This window comes from Spermophilus citellus, assembly GCF_964194105.1.
Source record: "Spermophilus citellus genome assembly, chromosome: 9".
Classification (NCBI taxonomy): Eukaryota; Metazoa; Chordata; class Mammalia; order Rodentia; family Sciuridae; genus Spermophilus; species Spermophilus citellus.
In genome coordinates this window covers 54,321,921-54,338,877 of record NC_138191.1, presented here as the reverse complement: position 1 = coordinate 54,338,877, position 16,957 = coordinate 54,321,921, and the positions used below count along the sequence as shown (strand labels likewise).

The following is a 16,957-nucleotide window of genomic DNA, read 5'->3' as shown; positions in this document are numbered from 1 at the left end:
AAAATGCACAGAATGTACCTGGAATGAATGGAAATTCAACCTCAAGTGTTTTGTCTGAGTTCTATAAATGTTATAATTTTATTATCCATTAATAATACTATTACAAGACAAAATGTCAATGCATATATTAATACATTAGAAACGTATTCAGTTGAAAATTTCCAGACAAATTTCCCACTGGGTTTGTTTGTGCAAGGGTGGGTAGGAAGCCAGGGCAAAAGAGCCCAGCCCTGCGTGTAACCCTCCATATCTGCAATCAATTTAAGGTTCTCTTCTGGAAGCTTTGGCCTGAGGCAAGGCCAGCTTTTGTTAACAGAGGCTGCAGGCACCAGCTTACCCTACAAAGCAAAGAAAGTTCAAGGCCTACCAAAGGACCTAATCAAATTTTCTATCTTGAAGGAGCAGTTTCTCCTTTGAATTGTGATGGCACATCCTCTGCCTACACCACTCCTCAAAAGCCAGATGTGTCCCTTCTAGATTTCCAAACCCTAGCTAGCCTCCCTGATGCGAAAGGCCTAAAGTATTCTGATTCTACACCCAGCTGCTGGCAAGCAGGCAGAGAAAAATGCATTTGTTTATGCCCCCAGCCATCCATTTTCTTTAAGCTGGTTTCCAGCCAACGTTTTTTTTTTTTTTATCTAGGTACCAGTTACTCTTTTTTCAGTGGTTAACTTCATAAGGTTCTTAGTCCCTAAAGGTGACCTAATTAAAAGTAATTTGGACATAAAAAATGTCTTTTAGTAAATTTCTTATATGATACATCTTATTTGAATCCTGGAAATATCAAATGATTACCCTCCAGTTTCTTTCAGAATGTGTTGTCTGCTTTTCTTAAACAACTGAATGGGTCTATACATATTTATACACACAGCAAAATGTACACATTGTGAGCAAAGAGTTAGAGGAGTTTAGACAAAATCTATCTATCTCTATGAAGCTATCTCCACAATCAAGGTAGAGGATAAAAATATTATTCCTGGAAATTGTCCTGTACCTCCTTCTGGTTAAACCTTACTTAACACTGTTCTTATTTCTAATAATATAGATTTGTTTCTTTATTTCTTAAACTCTACACTTAATGAGATTAGTAAGTTTTATTTTGTGTCTAACTTCTTTCTCTTAACATGTTTTGAGATTCTTCTATCTTAAAACTTTATTAATGTGTGCTTTTTATTTCATTTCTCTTGAATAAATACTTAGGAGTCAAAGTGTTGGGTCTTATAAGAAATTAATGAAGAGTTTTTCAAAATAGCTGCAGCATTTTATACATCCTTAGCCAAGTATGAGAACTGCAGTTGCTCTATATCCTTGCCAGCATTTGGTGTTGTCAATCTTTTAAATTTGTTTTCTTCCCAATAGGTGTGAAGTAGTATCTCATGGTGGTATTGTTGCACTTTATAATCTCACCTAAGAATTTCTCTCTCTCTTTTCCCTTAAGCAGGTTGTTAGATCTTACCCAGTGTAGCCCTCTATTTAAGAAAATATTATTCCTATACAAAGCAAGAATACCAAAACCACAATGATATGTAAGGATACCTGTGTAATAGGATACATATTAGTGATGAAAAAAGATGCTCCTAACATTAGTTTCCTTGACCTCTCTCTGCTAAACTTTCTTTTGAGTTCCTAGGATGGGTGACATGAACACTAGCAACACAGATCACAGATAGAATTTTCAGAATCTTGGTGAAATAATTCAACAGGGACCTACTCCATTCTGGTTCTAAAGGAATAAGAACATCTGTCCTTCAATTCCACTTTGTTTCCCTAACAACTGCCACCTTCTGTAGGTCTTCATTTCTATCTAAATCAGTTAATGCATTCCTTTTAGCCCAGGAAGATCATCCTTGAAGCTCATTAGAATCAAATGCATCTCTTATTAATTTATTCAAAAGTGAAGAAAAATCCCATTCCATATGATTTAGGCTAAATACAATTTTTAAACACAGTGCAAATCAATTGAACTGTCCTTTCATGTTGCATCTTTCAACAGCTGAATATTCTATATGGCATTTCACAGAAATATGATTTGATTTGAGAACATCTGCAGCAGTCTGGAACACATTTTCCCCTGTACTTGACTTTTAGCTCATTATAGCTCTCAGATGTTCTCTCAGCAATCCTGTGACATATTGGAGTGTTACTGAACAAACATCAGTGAAGCCTATGTCTTGAGTAGTGTCAATCTCAGTTGAAAATGTTTCAGCTTTCTTAGCATCAACACTAGAAGAATTTAATTAACCCACTGAAACTTTCAAAATGATGGTTAATGCATGGAAGAAATGAGAAATCAGAAAAGTGGGGGGAGAGTGGGTAAGTGCTTTAACCTCCCACAAGCTGATGCCTGCCACCCTCAGCCCTGGCTTAGGCAGACCATGAGAATCCTTGCTGCTATGCACAGCCTCCCACAGTCTGCCTTGAAACCTCTGGCTTGCTCTATTGCCCCAATGGAGATGGAGAAGGTGGAGGTGGCAACTGCTGCTGTCACACTCCATGGTACCCACACAAGGTCAGCTTCCAGCCTTTAATCAGCTCTCATCCAGCTGCTCTCATGTTTTCAGTAGGTGGGGCTGGGAGACCAAGGTCAGAGAAGAGCTGTCGGCAGTGACACGGTTTTTTGCCCACTGCTGCTATTACATTAAGGAAGCAGCTGGTGAGATAATGTATGCCAAAGTGCTTTGTAAATTATAAAGTGCTTATATAATTGTCAGGGATAATCACTACTGTTGTTTTATTCCTAGGTTGCAGAAAGAGCACTGATCTGGGCTATTGGGTGACAAAGTCCACCAGAAAGCTGAATATATGGGTGTGTAGGGTCCAGAGGGAGGTCTTTGGTGAGAGCACAGATATGGAAGATAACAAAAAAAGTGTAAAATTGGCTTCATGGGTCAGATGAACATATGCAGTCATTTGTGAGTCATGGACAGGATGGGGGGACAGGGGTAGTTAAAGGACAGAAACTTGTGGCTGTGGGGGTGTCTCCCTAGAGTCTCTTTCATAAGGGCACTAATCCATTTATGAACAATTGCCTCCTAAAGTTCACACCTCCTAATAGCACCCCTTTGGGGGTTAGAAGTTCGACATATGAATTTGGGGTGGGGGCGGAGACAAACACTAAGATCATAGTATAGGCACAATCGGGAAATAAACATTTTAGCTTTATGATATTGAAAGAAAGGCTGTCTGGTAGCTTTGACAACTTTGCTAAGAAATCAGACCACAGGTGAAATGATATAATAGGAAGCTGCATTGTGGCACTACCTACCAGCAGGTGGAAGAAGTGAAGAAAGGGAACAAAGGACACTAAAGATGAGCTCTTCCATTTTACAATTTTTCAGAGGGTTAAAGAACTATTCGGCCTTTTGGCAACACCTCCAAGTTGCCTGGAATTCTATGCTAACCCTCACAAGCTCATTGCACTGTGGTAATAATTAACCCCGAAATCAGTGACTTAAGGAAGTTCATGACTCTCCAGAATGTGGTGTCTCAGTGATGTAGGACATTCATTTAAGGTTGCCATCATCTCAACGTGAGACTTGTTTTCTATGAAAAAGGAAGAAAGCATGGCGAACCGGGTGCTAGCTCTTAAGTACTTTGCCTGAAGAGTCTCATGCCATGCTGCTCACATTTCATCAATTAAACAAGTCACTTACCATATGGAACATCCAAGAGGCAAAGAGGCTAACTTCTCTTATAGAACCAGAGTGGGTCGAAAAGCAGGAAATGTTAGTGAGCACTAGAGACATGGACCACAAACATGAAAGGTATGAACAGAGTTGTATAACAAGGCAGGCTTATCCTGCACCCCAAGGAAATTGCATGCAGTAGTCCTAGAATCATTTTATCTTTGTAGGATGATTGGTTTATCACAAATGCCATACATTTATAAAAGTCGTTTTCATTTGGGACCTACATTAAATGGTAAGACAGATGCAGTAACATCTAGGGCTCGAAAGATGACCAGGTTGATAACCATGAAATGATGAGTGACATTCTACCACTCATTTGAACTGGGCATATGAAGGAAATAATCAACATTAGGGAACCTAGGAGTGGTTTTATTGTTTTGGATAAAATGGGATAAAACTGATAAGCAGAAAAGACAAATGAAACACTTTAAAGATGTAAGGCAGCAAATCTTCAAAAGGAATGGTCTCTGTTTGCTGGAAAGAATCCACAGCAGAGTGGCCATGGAGGCGTGAGGGCTGGGCAGGAAGGCTCCAGGGCACTTTCAGTTTAGGAGGCAACTTCACACACAGTGCCTGCAGCTGCAAATCAAAGGCTGCTCTGTGCAGCATCAGTCACATCCCCTATGCAGGCTGTAGGCACACCTCCTCCGACACATTTCTAGAGGGTCACTTGTCACTGAGAAGCCCAGAACTGTTATAGGGTATGGATTTGAGGTACTAATGAGATTGATTCCCAAGATGATACAGCAGAAAACAGGGTAGGCATTTAGGAATTAGGTGTTTAACTAATCAATATGGGTAACCAAATAGAGTAATCAGGTTTCTAAGGAGAAAGGAATAGATATTTAATCTGAATATTTAAAGTGTGGGATTGACAATCATTCAGTGACTCTGAAGGTATCTTGGCATATCCTTTCAAAGATTCTGGAGTTCCAGTAAAGCTGTTTGACAGCATTTATGATCCATATCAGTTTGAGCCTAAAAAATAAGTCTAATAATTGTTTCTCTTTAAAATTTCCATAAATTAAATGCCCCATTTTTATTTGAATTGGCAAACATTTAATTTTGTTCTCAAATCTTAGACTTAGACACTGGCATAAAGCTCAATATAATTAAAATTTCTGTTTACTCTTTACATTATCAAAATGATTCCTTTGACTTCTATAATCACCAGAAAATTATATCTTTAATCTAACATTCCCTTTGTTCAAGTGGGCAGATAGGCTTGACTGGCGATATAACAAATTCATGCTTTTCTCAGGAAGAGTCTCAGGGACATAGCTCAGAATTACAGAAATATTTTGCTTTATTCCATAAAATCATGATTAGGAACAGTGCTAATTGTTTTGTTGTGTCCATCTTTAGAAAGGAGTGTAGGGGATAAGTTCAAGGTTAGAATTTGAACTCCAATTTTAATTTACATGCTTATAGTAATTATACCTTTTAAGGTTCTCCATCTCCACCCATGATGATAAAAATCCTAATTTTTTCATGGTTTAAAAGTAACATCAGAATTAATGTGGGTACGTTGTGTTGAAGATGAAAAGCACTTTTACCCAAGTTTTAAGTATATAATTAATATTGATAAGGTGCATTCTGATTAAAGTAGTTATATTTGATGAAGTATGAGGAATTATACTTAACCACTTACTTTTATGAATGTGACAAAGGAAATAATTACATTTGTGCTTGGTAATTAGATATCAATTTTACGTGGTAAGGAGAAATGAGGAATCATATTTCCTTGTATGCATCTTGGACTAAGGAAAGAAATGGATGGGAGAATGGTAACCAATGAAAATACTTGTGACTTGTATCCCATTTCAGGCATGCAATGGTGGACTGCAACAAGGCAACGATAGTGACAGCAAATTTAAAATCACATTGCTGCCCCTTTCCCCAGACCAGCTGACCTGTCATTGCTCCAGATCAGACTCAGAAGTGGAAAGTTATGTTCTGCAACATCTCATCCTATGTCCGTGCCCACACAGGCATTGACAAGTGATCACACGCTTCTGCTGGGCTTGGCTTGGCATCACAAGCATCCTCGACACAGGGTTCCTGGCAGGCACTACTAACTGATTAGAGTTGCCCTGTGAAATGAACCAACCTACCCCTGGGGTGGGAGGAATCACGCTGGGAAGGCTTATAGGACTTACAAAAAATTCTGGTTATAAGCAATGCAAAACTACCTCTTCCCATAATGTGAGGGATTCCTACCAGTGCCTCTTCTAACAGTTCATGTTAAATTCAGATATTATCACTTCTACTTTGTCAATAGTAGTAGGTGCTTCCTTTCTGCCTACTCTAGGAACAATGATGGACCACTCATGAAAATTTACTGCTCAAACCTAAAATTAACTGATTTTCTCTTCCATTTTACTTGTAAAGCGAATCCTTCTGAATTATTTAGAAACTTTAGGTGAACAGGGTGCTTCAAAGGACAAAGATGCTAGCTGCTAGCTTTTGGCCATATCAAACAAAACTATGCTAGTAAAATCATGTTATAATAGAAGGTTAAGAGAACTTATAAAAATGGTATATAAGTATTATGTGGAAATTCCACACAAAATGTAGAAGAAATCAATTCAAGTACTGCTCAAATGTTTATATTTACCCCAATATTATCCATATATTTTGGACAAGGCTATATCACCTATCAGTATTATCCTATAGTTACAGATCTATATTTATCTCTTTTCATTTTTAAAAATTTTATTCTCTTTTATTGCTGAGTAATATTCCATTGTGTATGTATGTGTGTGTGTGTGTGTGTGTGTGTGTGTGTGTGTATATATATATATATATATATCACATTTTTAAAATATTTAATTGATTTTATTTTTTAAATACATGACAGTGGAATATATTATAATTCTTATTATACATATAGAGCACAGTTTTTCATATCTCTGTATATAAAGTATGTTCACACAAATTCATATATTGGTTGTCTACTATATGCTGGACATTTTATGTAGATTATTTCCAATATTCACAAAGTATTTGTGGAATAGATATTATTGTCAATTTGCCTTTACAGAAATGGAGAAACCGGGGATACATATAACTGGCCCAAATTCATCCAATAATAAGACACTGCGACTAAATTTGAACCCAGAACTGTGCTCTTTGCTGTAGTACTCATTTCACTACACCACAGTGACTTCTCTCTGGGATCACTGCAACTGATAAGATCATCAGAAGCTCAGAGCTACAAAAGCGGGTATTTAAATCTATCCAACATTTTTTGTCTCTAAGCAGAAATATTCCACATTTATAAAATAGGTGTCTGTTATTTTGTTATTTTCTTATAGGACACTTGATTATCCAGCATCTTAGAAATGAATCAAACTACCTGATAATATTTAGGAATCTAGACTATGTCCCTCTGAAATCTGTGGTACACTGATCCAGTAATTTTGGAAAATTTGAACTTTGAGACACTGGGTGCATTTTTCTTTTCTTCTTCTTCTTTTTTCTTTCTTTCTTTTTTTTTTTGCCATGTCCTCTAAAAATAAACTAAAGCAATTAAAAATATTCAGCCTCATTTAGTCTGGCTATAGTCATAGAAAGTGACGTCAGGTCAGTAATAATGTTTTCTATTTCAATCATTACCCAAATAACAGAGAGAAATGTAAATGTCATCTGGAACTTTTCTAACAGCACAATGTAACCATCTGGCAGTCCCGGGGAGAATAACTGCAGGGACAAAGACGCAATGGGAGAAGATAACTGGATAAGGACAACAGAGCCATAAAGTGAACTTGAAGGAAAATAGCTTTCGCCTCCCTCTATTCTCCCTTTAATGGGTTAGCTCTGAAAATAGCTATTAGAGAAAGAGGAAAGAAAAGTTATTGCACATGGGGGTATATTGCAAGAGCCTAGCCACACATACCTCAAAATAAATTTCTCATTCTAAGATTCCACATACAATACCTGTTGACAAGATTAAATTATTTCAAATTACTTCACGACATATTTTAGAAGTATTACATACATTTGTTTTGGACCCAAATGTTATGGATATTATCTCCTGCTCTGTGACTTTAGTTTTTGTTTTCTGTCTTTTGATGAGCAGAAGTTAACCATGATGAAGCATAATTTATCAATTTTTTTTCTTGTCTGGTTATTGCTTCTTGTATCCAATCCAAGAAATTTCTCCTTGCCCTGAGGTCATGAAGGCATTTACTTATGTTTTTCTTTTAAAAATTTATAGTGTGGAGGCATGGCGTATATTCTTTGTGCTAACTTTTTCTGTGAAGCTAAATTTGCTCTAAAAATGAGTCTTATTTTATCTTTTATGTATAACTTTAAAATTACTTTTTGTCCTATGTTAGGTAGGCATGAGGTTCATTTTTGAAAATATGACTCTTAATTCAAGTACCATTTGTTGAAAGAACTTTCCTTTCTCCATTGTATTGTTTTGGTACCTTTGTGAAAAATCAATTGAGTGTACAAGTGTGCGTCTATTTCTGTACTTCTATCTGTTCCATTGATCTATTTGTCTATCTTGACACCAAAACACACTTGCTTGATAACTGCAGATTTATAGAAAATCTTGAAGATATATAGGACAAATCTATTTTGTTCTTCTATTTCAAGGTTTTTTGTTGTTGTTTTGTTTTTGCAAACCTAGCTCCTCAAGTTCAAATGTAAATTTTAAAATCAAGATTGTCAACTTTTATAAAAATCCATGTTGAAATTTTGATTGTGACCATGATGTGTGTGTATATATATATATATATATATATATATATATATATATATATATATATCAGTTTGGAAAGAACTGACATCTTCACACAGCTCACCAATGATTTAAGTCTTCTTTAATTTTTACTCATCAATCCTTTGTAGTTTTCAGTATACAGATATTGCATATATTTTAATTTGTTCCAAAGTATTTTGGGGTTTTTAGCTGCTGTAGTAAATGGCATTTTAAAATTTAATTTCCACTGTCTATTGTTTCAATTACTCCATAGAAATGTACTTGATTTTGTATATTTTTTGTATCATGAAATTTTGCCAGCTTTACTTATAATCTTGATTGTGTTTTTACAGTTCTTTAGGATTTTGTGTGTGCACAATCTTACCATCTGCAAATGAAGAGAGTTTAAATCCTTCCATTTAAACCGAGATTTCATTTATTACTCTTTATGTTGTTGCATTTGGTTAGGACCTCTGCTAAAATAAATAGAAGTGATTAGAGTGGAAATTCTTGGTCAATTCTTGATCTTAAGAGAAAATAATTTATTTTTTTTAACTTTAAGGATGATACCAACTATAGCATTTTTACAGATTGAGGAAGTTCCCTTCTATTAATGGACCACTTAGGGTTATTATGAATGGATGTTAGATTTTATCAAGTGCTTTTTCTGATGTATGGACTTATAGCCAAACATATTAAGAAGCCCTAAATTTCAAATAAGAACAATTACAAAGCAGATAAAGGTCTGAACAGATACTTCATTGAAAGAGGAAGATATATGAAAAGTCAATACAGATGTAAAGTATTAAATCTCATTATCAATGAGGTGAAAATTAAAATCTTAATGAGCTATCCATATACATGTACTAGAATGGCTAAAATTTAAAAGACTGAGAATATCACATGTTGGTTGGAATGTGGAAGAACTAAACACACACCCACATCTGATAAGAATATAAAAATGGTGCAATCATTTTGGAAATCAGTTTGTAAGTTTTTTGTAAAATTTTTCTATCTGTTTTACATCCAAGAAATTACATTCCTAGGTGTTATCCAAGATAAATAGAAATATGCAGCCACAAAAAGAATTACATAAGAATGCATATAAAATATATTTTCACTAACAAAATAGTAGAAACAGATCAAATGCCATTTTGATTGAGTAAACATATCATAGTACATTTATAAATAAAAAGAAATGAACTAATGAGATGAATAACAATATGAGAAATTTCTGGAACATTGTGTTGAGTGCAAGATGTCACAAAAGACATACTCTATTTGAATAACATTAAAAAACATGAAGAAATTAATCTATGTTGATAGAAACTAGATGCTGCTTACTGCTGGTGGTGGTAGGGGACAGATGACAGTTGGGGTATCTCCTGAGGTGCAATCTTCTACACCTTGACAGGGTTTCGTGGCATGAACATTTATCAAAACTCATTAAATGGTTCATTTAAGATCTGAATATTTTTTTATGTAAGTTTTGCCTCAATTTGTAAAGTAAATAATGCAGATAGCACTAAATTTTCCTTTCTTCTTCTTTTTTTCCTTTTCTCTTTTGCAGCTCTGGGGATGTGTATGGTTAATTTGAATTGTCAACTTGATTGGAATAAGAAAGATGCCAAGGATTAAGAGGTTTATGGGTGTGTCAGTGAGGGTGTATCTAGGAAGGATTGGCAAGTGGGGTAGCCAACTAAATGGAGACCCTCCATAAGTGTCAGCATCACCGTCTAATAGGATGATAGCTTGGATGGAATAAAAATTTGAAGAATAAGGAAGCAGCAGCACCTGCAAGCTCGATTCTCCTTGACTGGGTTCTAGATTGCTGCTGCGATCCTCTGAGGATACTGGACTGGACTCTTGTGACTTAACTTTTCCAAAGCGGACCCTGTCAGTGATTCTCCAGAAGTTGTCTGACTAGGGTAACATCATTGATCCCCCTTGTTCTGGGACTTCAGTCTCTTGGACTGTGCTGTTACTGGTTCTTCCAGCTCTCCAGCTTGCAGAAGGCCATTGTGGACTATCCAGCTTCTGGTCACGTAAGCCAACCTGATAGATCCCCTTTTTATAATTATGTTTCCTATTGATTCTATTCCTCTAGAGAACCCTGACTAATAGAGGATAGTACCCAGGGCTTTCACAGGCTAGAAAGGCACTCTACCACAGAAACACTCTCCCAGTATTTAGAAACATTCAGGCTGTAAATAGGAAATACTCTGTTCTTCTAATGAGGCTGCTATTAGGCCTTTTACAATGGTCATACTGTTGACTTTGAATATTCCTTTTGAATACTTTGTTCTCTACACTGGCAAACTTGCTTGATAGTTATACATAAATATATAAAATTACCACAACCATGGGGCTCGGGTTGTAGCTCAGTGGTAGAGCATTTGCCTAGCACATACGAGGCACTGGATTGGATCCTTAGCACCACATGAAAATAAGTAAAAAAGTTATCATGTCTATCTACAACTAAAAAAAAAAAAGAAATTAAAGTCACCACAACCATATAAAGTAGTTTTATGACACTGTGTCCTTTTTTATTTTAAAATAAATAAGAATGATGCATCTGGTCTTATGGATATAATTTTAGTTTCTACCATCAAAACAAAGCCTTATTTTCAGAGTTACTATATAAGTTCCGTAAAAGCATTTCTTGTTTTAACCTAAGAAAGGCCTTTTAATGAGCAGAGATTATGTTAACTTATTAATATCACTGATGTGTATTTCATCATGTTTTAGGACCTACTGAAAGTAATTTGGCATACTTACTGTTTTCTTCTAAAATGACTGCTATTCCTGAAAGTGCCTCGCTGGAATTTTAATTATAAATTGGCTTTCTTTTTTTTTTTTCGCCTAAATAAGAACACCACAGACACTTTGTGCGATTTAATTCTATAAACATGTAGCATTGTTCTATGTGCTTGAAGCTCAAGTATAAATAAGACATGATCTCTGGTCTTAAAATGCTCATAATGAGCTGCAGCACTGGACAGGTAGACAACTTAAAGACAAATACCAGCAGTACAAGTTATATGAATAAGGACTATAGGAGAACAGAGAAAGAAGTGATGTAACTTTTCTAGAGAGAAAGGAAGACAATCATAGATTGCTTCACAAAGGAAGTGCAATTAAAGGCACATATTAAGATAAATTAGAGATTGATCATCATATTCACACAGCAATTCAGCTACCATGCTATTGATCCTGCCTACACTGTGCTAGGCTCTGGGACTAAAAATGTGTTCTGGGCTCTCAAGAGGCTCATAGTCTAGGCACACTTTGCTATATCAAGAAAGCATAAACATTATTCACCTGCCTACCTCCCCCTTTCTATTCAGGTTTCTTACCCTCTGATTTTACTAAACTAGATTCATACACAAAATGGAACTTCAAGTTCAAATGTTCTTTCTTTTTACATTCTTTTCATTTCAGGTGCAGTGAAAGAACTAATGGCTAATAGTGAAGGGACTATTAACTCTAAACGCTACTACCATGCTATTTTCTTATAACATTCATTGATTCATTTACTCACCTATTTGACCAATATTTATTAAGCCCTGACTGGGATAGAAAGATGGGTAAGACAAGTGACACTCTGCAGCAACATAAACAGCCAAGTAAAAATTTAATTGCTGTGTGATACCTGTTGCAACTGAGGTTCAGGCAAAGTAGGAGAAAATCAATTTTGGTGTAGAGGGCAGGGAATAACTTGAAGAGAAGAATTTTTCCTCGGTGAATTGGACAGCTGCTCCAGATGCCAGAAACAGCATATGAAAATGTGTACAGATGCCCAGCCATCATCAGCAAGTTTGGATTCTGCTGTTTCCATCCCAAGGCTCTCAGCATTCTTGTTAGGGGTCCTACACTATTCCCCAGCACACAACCATGAGAGATTTCTTTCCATTCTTTTCTTATTGCAAAATTTGCTATTCAAATATTCAATTTCTTTCATGTCTTCCACAGCAAACAATCTTGACATGATTATTCTTTCCCACACTTAAAGATGCCCAACAGTAATATTTTCTTTTCCTTCACTAAAATATATATTTTACCTCCAATTCTAAAGAAGAATTTCTGGATTAATGTGTATTTGCAGTTATATTATCATCTAGGTACTTTTATAAGCACTTATTTAAAACTCCTGGAGCTACATGTTGTATTTTGGATATTAAAAAAGTAAAATGGTCTGTATTTTCCAGTTTATCAAATATTCCCACCTCTCCTCCCAATAGAGTATTGGCCAGCAACCTGGAACCAAACATATTCGTCTCTCTGCAATAAAGATTTAAATGTTCTCTAAGAAGAATAAACACAGATTATAAATTGCCTCACATCAGTTCAGGTTAGGTTTTCTGCCAAATAAGTAATGTAAAAATATTTAATTTCAGAACTTAAATTTTTAAGGATTGTGGCCCTGTATTGTGGTTATCTTCATTTTGAAGCTTTGGAAACAGATTTAGAGAGGTTAAGTAACCTACACAAATTGCCTAGCTAGTAAGTAATGGAGCTGCACATTAACCCAGCAGTCTTATCTGTAACTTTCGACTCTTGTCCTATATGCAGGTTACTGACTAGATGTCTTGCTTCTTTGGCCATTCAGAATCAAGTATTAGATTTCTGTTCTTGCCCCTTCTATTTTATTTCTCTTCTAGCTCAAAATTATTCACTCCCAGCTTTCTCTATCAAAAGATGTTTGTGCCTGCTCCTAGCTAACTTCCCATTTCTGACTTTTGTACTGCTATTCTTTTTTTTTTTTCCATTCCTTTTTTCCTTTTTGGCAATGCAGATCCTTGCAGCCCTTTATTGCATTGATGTGTGACAATGCAGATTCCTGGATGAACCTCTATCCACCATATCAGGATGCATGAGTGTGCTCAGGAATCTACATTTCTCACATGCATAACTCATAGATTTGTAAGCACAAAAAGACAAAGATCAGCTATTTGTGAAAGATGAAGTAGAGTAAAAAATGTACTTCCCAAACAAATTTTTCTGTCTAAAGAAGTCAGCTGTATCTAGTGAGGTGCCCCTTCTCTCATCTTCATGCTATAAAGTATAAGAGAATCAAGCCACTCTTTAGCTAACAAATGAATATATGAGTTGCTTTGGAAGACACACACATGCGTGCACATGTGTACACACACACCACACACCAGAAACAATAAGAATGAACAAATAGGAAGTCACCTGTATTCCAGATCAGAGCATTTTGATTCACTATTGGGGAAATTAACCTAAAGGGGATATTCACCTATTGTTTTAGTCACGTCAGCCCACATTGGACAATCTAGGAACGTAAACCTATTACTAGACCATCTGCTTGCTCCTCAGCTCAGCGTTGAGAAATGAATCATTATTATAATCACATAGGCAAATTTTTTTAACAATTGATAATGCTGGAAATTACACTTATGCTGATGAAGGCTGGACTTACCAAAATTAATTCTGAATCTAGATTCAAAGAAAATCAATTTCCATTTATGTCATTGACACACATGTCCCTATCATTATCCATTCTTTTTTGAATACGTTAAGTTTTGAAATGAGTGTGAAAGTGCTTTAAAGACAAAATGTTACAGTATAATGCTGCTACTTTCATTTTGGCTCACATGGCAACCTCCCAAATTTGAGACAATGCTTTTATACATGGTTATAATCTACAATGTCAGAAACAATTTCCTTGAGATATTTACATTGAATGAGTATAATGTCATTTGTGAAAAAAAAATTTAAGTTATAAACAACCTGAGGATATTGATAGTCATTGATAAAGGCAAGAACACTCACCATCTACATACTGCAGACTCAGTGTATGATAATATGATTAGTTACACTAACAATGCTGCTTAGGCACTGTCTTGCTAATTATAATATTATAAATATTAATGTCACAGCCTTTCTGTTTGATTGCCACTCCTGGAGTCATTCATCATGATATTTTCCTGGAACCCACATTGTAAGATTTTATTTCTTTCCCTCTCTTCTTTTTCATCATCGGACCTGCAATCATACACATTATTTTTCAAGAAGGCTTTATTTTTGGCTGTCTGCTAGGAGAGGGACAGTGATATTTCCCATTTTTCACCATCCAGTTTTAAGATGTTTCTCTTATTCTTGCTGAGTCCCTCCCCCAGTTATCTAAGGCACAGTACCCAGGGTTTTTGTTTTCCATTCTTTTTCATGTGACCTGTTTCAAGTTAAGATTCATTTGAATTATTAAATGCTTCCTTAAAGAATCTTTTTATACTGCCTCTCTTTTTTTAAAAGTTAATTATTGATGTAGTGACAAGCTGAAAAGACTAAGAATGATAATTTTGTTTCCTCCCCTCTTTCAGGAATCAAGAAATGTCTTCTGACAATGGTTGCCTATTTAGAATAACACAAAGGAAACAAAAAGGCGAAATGCTGAATGTTGTTTTAGAAAAGAGTTGCTAAAATCACTGTATTATACAAAATGTAAATGTAGTGTATATTTCTCAGAAAATAACTGTTAGTGAGAAAGTTAGGATCTAACCTTTTGAGCCCAGGTTTAGCCACACAGCAGAAGCAGTTACAAAAGATACTGATTAGATTTTAATTTTAAAAACTTCATCATATTATTCAGGACTTCAGTGATTTGATTGTCTTGCAAATAGAAAGGTAATGCTATAATTTCCAGAGCTTGTTAAAAAATAAAGAAATCTCTAGTCTCCCACTAGAAAGAATGCCAGTCATCACCACAGTAAGCATGAATTTGGAGGCACTTTACACTACAAACTTCAATCTTTTCCTTTTATATGACCTTGTGTTATCTTGGTTTTATAAAAAGGTAACTCACAGACCCATCATATAGCTGTAATCAAGCCTGCTCTAGAATGATTCTACTGCAAAAATCACTTCTGCAGGTACTGTATTTCCTCTGTTACTGAGAATGTGGGAAGGCAAACAAGGTCTGAAATAGCAACATGCTGAAGCAGAATTCTCAAGGATAACATTGGAGAGGTGAGCACATACCTTTCCCATGAGCTCAGCAATTCGTGGAACTGGTTTCCCTTTCTGGTGCCTCACAGTGGCTGGACTCTGCCCGTCCCAGTCTTGAAGCTCTTCAATGCTGCTCAGATAGAGCAGGGCTTTGAGGCCAGTGCAATAGTCTTCAATCACAGTAAAATCCTGATTCTGAATAGCACTGCACACCTGGAAAAGATGGAACAAAAACCCAACATCAAACCAAGAGCTCATTCTCCAAACAGATCCACTTTTCATATTTCAACAAGTATTTATGTTATATACCAGATGCTGATCTAGGCGTGGTGGATCAATGGCTGCCTGGTTTTGGGGGTGGTAGGGAGGGAGGTACTGCAAAGGAGCACAGGGGAACTTCCAGAGATGATGAATGTTCTCATTAACTTGCTGTGGTGATGGTCTCACAGTTACTCACACATTTAAAAAAAATATGTACAGCTTATTTTATGTCAGATATACTTCAGTACAGATGTCAAAAATTAGGTCAAGAAAGTGAACATTCAAGGAGTCAAATTTGGCACAAGACATTTTAGCTGCCATTTTCATTTTCCCTCACATTTTCCATGTTCTTTCTTTGCATTTGTGCCTTTCCTAGAAGGCCACCCCTCCTGTGCATGGCTATCCACCAACCATTCCTCAGTCTCCTTCACTTATTCAGGAAAGCCTCCAGGAACCCAAAACAGGTTAGTTATCCATTCATTCAGACATCTTTGATTTATAATTATTGAATGATATATAGTTGACAACTGGCTCCCCAGTTAGACTGAAGCTTAAGGAAGGGGGAACCATATTTATGCTGGTCATTATATCATCCCACAGCACAGGGCTTGTCACATATTCTACTCTCAGCAAAGGTATGTTCTGTGAATGATGATTATGAAGGGATATTGTTTTAATCATGTTAAACTACATTTGATGATCTAGAAACACAAACCTATTTCCCACCCCTTATTTCTTGAGTGATAATAAGTCATAAAACAGAAATCTGGAGTTAAGAATGAATCAGAGAAATTGGGGGTCTCTCATTAAAACTATACTTGGGATTTTGTGACTGTGGTTGGGATATGAGTTAGAAAGGAGGAATGTGTATTTAGAGAAGGACTTCTAGGCAGGCTTGGTGGCACATGCCTGTAATCCCATCAGCTTGGGAGACTGAGGCCAGAGAATTTCAAGTTCAAAGCCAGCTTCTGCAATTTAGAGAGGCTCTAAGCAACTTATCATGGCCCTGTCACAAAACAAAAAATAAGAAGGGCTGGAGAAGTGGCTTAGTGATTAAGTACCATTGGGCTTAATTCCTGGTACCAAAAAAAAAAAAAAAATAGAGAAGGGCTTCTAAGGTGATTATTCCATCCAGTTGGACACCACATGTATACTCTACAGACACATTTACAATTGCCAATGGGACCAAAGAATCTATTCCTCAGGAGGAACAATTTGAGCATGCATTAAACCTGTTATAGCTTTCTTAGAGTTGATTTTTTTCCCCTAGAACAATTATAGAGAACATCATTATACTTTCCTCCACAGGTATTCAGGTATTTTCAAC

At 36.1% G+C, this 16,957-nt stretch overlaps 1 protein-coding gene across 2 annotated transcripts in view; it reads right to left on the bottom strand.

Moving 5' to 3' along the window:
- The window catches only part of DPYD (dihydropyrimidine dehydrogenase), an 824,864-nt gene that overhangs the window by 102,042 nt on the left and 705,865 nt on the right, over positions 1-16,957 (bottom strand). For both annotated transcript variants that reach the window (XM_081305920.1, XM_081305921.1), the window contains one exon: positions 15,403-15,582. In XM_081305920.1, the coding sequence (XP_081162046.1) occupies positions 15,403-15,582 (180 nt within the window). The remainder of the gene's footprint in view (positions 1-15,402; positions 15,583-16,957) is intronic.